The 8,067-nt window shown below is 47.1% G+C and overlaps 1 protein-coding gene across 2 annotated transcripts; it reads right to left on the bottom strand.

Moving 5' to 3' along the window:
• Positions 1 to 922: 922 nt before the first annotated feature.
• Positions 923 to 6,716, bottom strand: LOC125543005 (BTB/POZ domain-containing protein POB1-like). Of its 2 annotated transcripts, none has more exons than XM_087546481.1 (5): positions 6,401 to 6,716; positions 3,075 to 3,190; positions 2,940 to 3,003; positions 2,096 to 2,375; positions 923 to 1,979 (listed from the first exon to the last, which is right to left on the bottom strand). In XM_087546481.1, the coding sequence occupies exons 1-5, from the start codon at positions 6,612 to 6,614 to the stop codon at positions 1,148 to 1,150; spliced, it is 1,506 nt and encodes a 501-aa protein (XP_087402607.1). In that variant the 5' UTR covers positions 6,615 to 6,716; the 3' UTR covers positions 923 to 1,147. The 2 variants fall into 2 exon arrangements, with proteins under 2 accessions (XP_087402607.1, XP_048562208.2); XM_048706251.2 differs by lacking the exon at positions 6,401 to 6,716 and adding an exon at positions 3,645 to 4,370.
• Positions 6,717 to 8,067: the final 1,351 nt, after the last annotated feature.

Genomic DNA, 8,067 nt, shown 5'->3' with positions numbered 1-8,067 from the left:
GAACCCATGAGAAGAAAGGAGCCACCACCACCCGCACGCCAATCACTGTCGCAAGAGCTGCCGCAACCTCACCCATCATTGGTGCACCCACAACCACCGAAACGCGGCCCCTACCAAACCACCATCGCTATCGAGCACCACTGCAGGTACGCAACAAAGGTCACCAACCCACGCCGACCGTAGCCCGCACACCCTTGTCGGAGTCCAAGACTAGGCCTGACCGGAGGCCGGCAAGCACGCCACCACCAGCGACAAGCCGAGCCCCGTCACCACAACGAGCCGAGCTGTCCATATCCCCGGAAAGGCAGATCCAAGACGCACCCGTCCCATCCCTGCCGATGACACGGTGCGCAACCCTGCAACCCACAACCCACAACCCTTTCATGTCGCCGCCCACAACCCGCGCCACCGCCGCCGGCTGCCGCCGTGGTGCCGCCGCATCCCGTCCACACGCTGCGCTGCCAAGCACCGAACGGACGAAGGAAGGCACCCCTCCGCCGTCGATGCTGGCCAGGCTTTGCCCGTCAACGCACCAAGGCGGCAACAAGGACATGAGGGTGGCCTGGACCGGCGGCTAGGGTTCCGCCGCCCCCCTCCCCTGGCGCTCGTGTGTGTGTGTGTGTGGGGGGGGGGGGCACCAATCAGCATCCACGCACTTCACAAATCCGTCGACATTCGAAGGACGAACGAAAAGAAGAGGGACGATCCTTGTGATCATTGGGACGGATGAGCTTGTAGCAATGCAAGCCCTGAACCGCTGACTGTCATCGAAGATTCAAGATTCAGCAAGTGTGTGGACTAACATTTAGAAAAGAAAAACACTACAGTAAGTCAGATGAAAGCAGTTGAAGCACCAAGTCGGAATCTCCTTCCATCATTCAGCCAACAAACTCACTTTCCCAGCACAGAGACCATTCGCACAGGCATAAATAAAATTCTGAAGTATGATAGCAACATACAAAAGTCAGCAGTCAGCGCACACACACACATGTTACTACTGACTTGCAGTAGCAACCGATCAACAACAACACATGATTCAGGTTACCCCGGACAATGCCCAGGGATTAAACTTCCTGGCTGCTGCAGCAGCTCACAGTATCACATGCAGGGCTCAAGACACACCCTAACTTTGCTGAGTGAAATACCATCAGGTCTGTAATTCAGGCTGCTCCACCGCAGTCAGATCAACTCTCAGATGCAGCACACCGTCAATGAAGAGGCTGTCGTCCGCAATGAATGTCGACCATGGAACTCCAAAAAGATCATCGCATCCCTCCAGCAAAGACCCGCTGAATGTGTGCCTACCGCCGTACTTGCTCAAGAATTTTCCTGACGATCTTGTCCTTGCAGCAAACTCAATATCGAAACACGACGAGCCTGAGATAGAATTTCCATATATCCCTAACCAGAGGCCAAAGCTGTACAACCCTGTCTCCTCATCCAGTACCCAGTTTGCCATGAGATAGAATTTCTGACCTGCGAGATTGAACCAGTCCGACAATATAACTCCTGATGGGAAGAATCCGGAGCATTCGGCGCGCGTTAGATCCATGTAAACTATAGCCTGTGGGTAAGGTCGATCAAACGCAACCGCTTTCACATGTTTGGACCCGTAAGTTCGCTCAACAGATTGCCAATCGAGAGTTGATACATCTGCTGCAAGAGCACCTTCCATCTGGGTTGGGTAAGCTTTGTGGAGGAGCACCTCATTGATGTGCTTGGTTACTTGCTCACGGTCTATATCATCATCAGTGCATGCTAGGATCTCCTGAAGTGCGGCACATGTCATATGACTGAAGCGTACCAGCGGAAGCAAACGGCTGCTCAAGATCTCGCGTCTTTCCTCCGGTTCCAGGTATCGCGCACGGGCCCACTCGAGCAAGAAGTTATATACCGCATCTTCAGATGCTACTTGTATGTCAGTGCTCGAAAAGATCGCCTCGATTCCAGAAAGAGAGATGTTCATCACTTCTTCAAGCCTGAAATGGGACAAACCATGCCATGAGTACACTTCATGCACATTACAATGGCCAATGCCTACATTTTTCTACGAAATGAAAAATAAAAATTGCTCCATCAAATGGGGATCACTCACTTGTCTAAAATCTTGTATTTCTCAGCAAGGAATTCCCTGGCTGCACCTACCACACTCTGAACTTCAGCAGCCATTGAAAGGGAGCATGGATGGTCTAGGTATAGCAGTGCAGATTCTGTGGTCATAGGCAGGCTTCTGAGCAGCTGACTGCAGTACCTCATGCAAGAAAGAACCTCAAATTTGTCGGCAGCCATTAAGATGTCGAGCAGAAGAGTGGGCTCAATTGTTGTCAACTTTCCACTGTACATGAAGCTTAAAAGCTCCATAAAGGCTTTTTCCTCTGTTCCAAGTAGAATGAAAACAGAAAAATCATAAGAGAGCAGTTCAACAAATAAGCAAAAAAAGGACACTCTTTTTGTACCCTAAATAATTTTCGAAGTTGACTACTGACTTACAGTATTGACAAACGCTCCATGGGAAATTAACTTTTTTTCTAATCACAGAAAAATTATATGTATACTACTACAGAAAACATATGAGTTGGGAGGAATCCAAGCGATCTCAATCATTCAATACAATCAGATCCAATGGCTGATAATTGCATATGAAAAAATAAACTTAAGAGAGAGTTCCCTGCTTAAGAGTGAGTTAATTAATCCACGATTTGCCCACATCGATGACTAAAAGAGACGACACATATCAGTGGATATTTAGATAGTGCATGGTACATGCAATATATACAGTGTGCATGCTGAATTACCAGTAAATTTAAGTGCAGAGACTATAAAAGATAATCTTTTATTTACCATAAATAATCTTATGACAAAAAATAGTAACACAACCAAAGTAGCAAATAAGAATAAAATATAAGAGGAAGAATGTTACAGTTAAGCTATCACATTACCTGAATCAGCAATCCTGATTCTTGGATGCGTCTGATCAGATTCATTCATGCCATTTGAGAAAAGCTAAGAAACATGAAGCTTATCAGAAACTTGAACCGATCATACAAATGTATTTCACATGGTTATAAAATTACCTTTAGAAAGAAACGACTTCTTGCAGCAAGAATCGCTGAATTGATATGAAGGGTCTTTACTGTTAAAATTGGTGTACTTGCCATGGTTGAGAAACAGTCTATCTGTCCATTATCAGCTGCAAAATACCAAGATCAGTGAAATACAAGACAACTAGGAGAAGTAAAAGGTAAGCAATTAAACCATTGGACATATTTTCTTCTGTGAAAATACTTGAAACACTCTGTTCAATGGTGCAGATTCATTTAATCACTCTTCAGATATGTGGTAAATGGTTAAAATAATATCACAAAAATTGAACGGCAATTTAGCTGCAGCCAGCAATCTAAGCATGCTTGTAGCTCAGTGAGCCAAGAGATCATAGATGTCATCCCAAGGATCCTACTGGAATTTCGTATAAGTTCGTCAGATAAGTATTTGACACAAGCCGAACTTAGGCAATGCCTTTTGTAAAGCTTCACTGCAAACTTGACCAGGAATTGTAACAAGAATATTAGAATTATAACATCAAGTAGTAGAACTGTCAGCTGGGATAGCATCTTTTCAAGTTTTCTGAGTCGCGTGATTCGCACCCATTGTCCTGTGGCTAGTCTCAGTTGCAGTGGATTGATTGTATTCTACTTCTGCAGGAACAGGGGATTGATATGTTTGAACACCACAGCTAAATCCAAATAATAAATATTTGTTGCATCAATCATCATCAACCAAGCCCTCCCGTGGATCGCAGGCACAGCGGCGGCAGCGGCCTTTGCCGCCAGCACGCTGGGAACCACTGGGCATGGCATGGGACATCGTTGCGGCTCAGCCAGTCTTCTAGCGGCAGGGGGCTCAGCGCCTCCCGGCGGTGCCTGCACGTCGAGCGCCCACCAGCGCGCCGTCGGCCGGGCGCTGGCGAGGCCACCAAGGTGGCCGCGCTCCAGACCATGTGCGTTCTCCTCCGAACACCCGCCGGTGCCGTTGGAGGAGGAGTCCCCCATGCGCCCGTGGATCCAGGAAATCGCAGGGCAGGTGGAAATTGCTCGCCAACGCCCAACACTGGGGGGGCGCCCGCGCTTCCCAAGGGAGCCCCGCGTCTCGCGGAACGGGTGGGCATCGGGCAGGGCCCAGTCTCTCCGACACCGCCCGCATCGACGACCTTCGCGACGTCCCGGACCGTAAGAGGCGCTTTCGATGGGGGGCACCGGCAGGTGGTGCCCGGTGGATCTTTCCACCAGGAACGACCTCGAGGACTGCCGGGAAGTTGAGGCCCTCGTCAACACTAGCAGCCTGTTTGGTAAACACTTGGCCAAAGAAATAGGAATTTGCAAACACTAGCCATCTGTTTGGTAAACACTTGGGCAAAGCAATGGGAGTTTGCACAAGGGTATGTATGAAGAGATTAGGCATGAGAAATAGATTTTTACTTCTATTTTCTTGTTTGGCATATGATGGGAATTGGCGTGGGATAAAACTCTCCTCACGAATTAACAGGGTACCCCCTAGAAAGAAATCGGTGGGAATTGGCTTCCCCAACTCCCAGTCCCCTTCCCACTTAAACTCCCATTCCCTCTAATCAAACAGTGGATTTTTAATCTCCTTACCCCTCAACTCCCATTCCCCATTTTTAATTCCCCTGAACCAAACACGCTGTAGGCGTCGGGCCCACCTGAGAAGACGTCGCGGGGCAGGACCTGACCAGAACGGACAACTCCAACGTGTGACCCCAACATGCCGCGGTGCGAACCTGATCAGAACTGGCGTCATCACCGACGGACGGGCTAGAAGGAGGACAAGGGTGGACGTGGCGCGCGTTCATATCATGCGCATCGACGGAAACCCGGCCCAAATTCAGGCTAGAAGTGGGTCCCGGGCAGATGGAAAACGGATGGTCGTTTGTTTGTGTCGGCACATTGGGCCCTTTTTATGTCAATTTCGGTCTAAACGGATATGCACAGACAAAATGCGTCGGCGCGTTGGAGTTGCCATTAGGTGGTCTCCATTCACCTTTTCATGACGGATGGATTCAGCGACACAGTTAAAGAGATGGCATTGCACCGCTAAAGGGCAACGCCACCAACTCCTATGAAATACACGGTGCCTAGGCTGGCTAGGCCCGGGCAGGTCGAGAGGAGGGGGCATTTGACCCCGATCACACCACATGCGCCAAAGAGTGTATACTATGGCTCCTCTCATGTTAAATAAGAGGCAAACTGAAGCCCAAGGGGCAGGAAAACCTTGTTATCACACACACACCACTTGTCTTCAGAAGTAAGAACTAGCATGTAGGACGTAGAGTGTTACACCTTTTTGGTGACATGAACCTGGATAAATAAAGGCTCAATCTCTCAAGTGTTCTAAAGTGTTTGACCCCCGACTGAATCTCTAAAAAGGGATCCCCACAATCTTTGATCTTGACGATCACCCATCGACATAAGATCTCACGTGCAAAACTTATACTAGCAGTCTGGTGTTTCACTGTTGCCTCAATCACTAATCCCTGACAAATGGATCTGCCATGTAACCGCATATGTGCTAGTGCCAAATTTATCTCTATGCAACAAGTATTTGAACTACTTGAACAAAATTAGTTATCAAGCAGGCTAACAATGACCTTAAGGCCTCATTTGGCAGCATGGGATGGGATCCGGATCCATTCCTTGGAAACTCCCACCCGGTGGTAGACATTCCCCGTTTTTTCTGTCGTACCATTTGGTCGAGAGGTGGAACGGAAAAATTCGTTCGCTTTCTATGAATTCCCTGGGAGGAAAAACGCCTTTCCACTTGTGGATGGAGTTCCCCGTCTCTTACATGTTGTCTCTGGACAAGTTAGCGCACTCCTGCCCGTCACCCTGACGCCGGTCTATGCTAGAGGACAAACTTTTGCCCGTCTTTCCCCCATAGTGAGTGAACCAAATGGTGGTAAGCGGAGCCGTGGTTTTCTACCACGGATTCCTGTGTGATGGGAAAAAATCCCTACCATGAATTATCTCCCCCGGGTCCTATATCCCCTACGGCCAAACAAAGCCTAAATGTTTCGATGCACACAAAACAAACTAACATAGATTAACAAAGAAAATGTCGCACTAACATAGGTGTACACCACATCAACACACGCATTAGCACATAACTTATGGGTTCCCTCTATTGCCCCCATGTTATACTAACACGGTAAACTGCCTTAACGAAGGGTCAGCCTGAGCTGAAATGAAATTACCCGACCATTCCAAATCAAAAAAAATCAAGCGCAACAACCCCATATGCCCACACAAATTAACGTATGCATCGAATTAAATATGCATGCAATTCTGAATGGCCAAACATATCGAACCCAGGGGTGGGCTCCACGCACCTTTCTTATTGTCATCGCCTATGAGGAGAGACCCTCCACCGACATCGCCGCCGGTGATGACCTCTATCTGCATCACCATGTTGGAGAAGACCTCCGAATTGAAGGCGAACTCAAAGTTGGGCACCCCGACGCGAGTTGACGATAACTCTAGGTCCATCTCGGCCTCCACCTCCGCCGACACCAATGCAGTCATCATGTTTTCGCCGCCGGCCATGCACTCCGCACCTCTAAAAGAGGAAGCACGCGTATGGGACCGTGGAGGTTGATCCCGACTCGCGGAGGATTCTTCGAGAAGACAAGAGAGCGAGGTCAACCGGGATGATTTAACTTTATTTGAGGGATCCCGGATGGGTTTGCTTGTCACACTTATCTTAATCATAATGGTTTTTATAATTATGGTTGCTATTAATTGCTACAAGTGAGAGCACAAGTAACGCCAAAATGAACTCCGCGTTTAGGGATGCGGGCAAACGACCCGTGAGCCCTTCGGTCGCAATCACGAGGTTGCATAGAGTCATGGGCAATAATTAGCTACTTAATGGGCAGGTTTCCATTTCCACTCGATTTGAGGGTAGGTGGGCGTTGACCGCGTTTTGCTCTCTTGCGTGATCTATTTTTTCATATGACGTGGTCGGTCCAATGAACGTCTTACTATTTCTTTTGCCAAAAATGATGCAAGTGTTGGAGTCGATCTCATTACTCTGCCATTGACATTAGCGGCACTAGCCATTTGGGCTAGCACCACTGTTGGTAAAAAATCGAACTACAACTTTATTTGTACGCAAAAGTTATATGGCAATCAATAAAATTCCTTCTTAGGAAAAAGTAATGCAGGGCGGAGATTTTATCCCTGGTTGTTAGAAACAGGCCAAAGCATCCACCATGATCTAGTAGCCAAATCATCACTAATTCTTTTTGTTAAGTGAAAAAAGTTGAAAGTGGATTTATATTTATAGTGAAATAGTATTTCTAAAGATTGTAGTATCTCTTGCATATTTATAAAGTGGATTACACTACTTCACAAATACTTCCTCCACCCCATAATATAAGACCTTTTTGCAAGCTGTTTTAGCTTGCAAAAACATTTCATATTTTGGGACGGAGGGAGTAGTATTTTTCGCATATCTTACACCTCTTCACACTTCTACTAATGATGGTTGAAAGTTGAAAGTGGATTTATATTTAAATAGTATTTCTTGCATATAGCTCATTTGAAGCGTTGTAAGCTGGAAGTGGATTTATATTTAAATAGTATTTTTGGTGTGATGGAAATGTGATTAGTGGAAATAATGATGGTTGCTAAGGTGTACATGGGGTCATTGGTTCCTCGGAGATTGATTGAGGCGATGGTTAACACCCCCCCCCCACACACACACTACAAAATGGTTAAAGGCGTGGTTTTCTAGCGAATCGAAGCTTTGGTTTCAATTTATTCGAGTCACAGAAAAACCGCTCTATCAAGAGGGGTCGAGCAACCTTCAAGCCTTGTTAGCAGCCACCATTCCCAAACCTCTTTTTTCTCAACACTTTATATTCACTACTACAGGATGCTGCTAACGTGACACTACGATCACAGACCCTTTGACGAATATCACACCCAAGCTAGTTCATGCATTAGAGTGCTTGCATCATGTTTAAATTATCAGAAACTTGGAAATGGGGATGAC

This window comes from Triticum urartu, chromosome 3A (genome assembly GCF_056163025.1).
Source record: "Triticum urartu cultivar PI428250 chromosome 3A, HENAU_Tu73, whole genome shotgun sequence".
NCBI classification, from domain to species: domain Eukaryota; kingdom Viridiplantae; phylum Streptophyta; class Magnoliopsida; order Poales; family Poaceae; genus Triticum; species Triticum urartu.
Note: the sequence above shows the minus strand (reverse complement) of the source record. Positions and strands in the feature narration are given on the sequence as shown.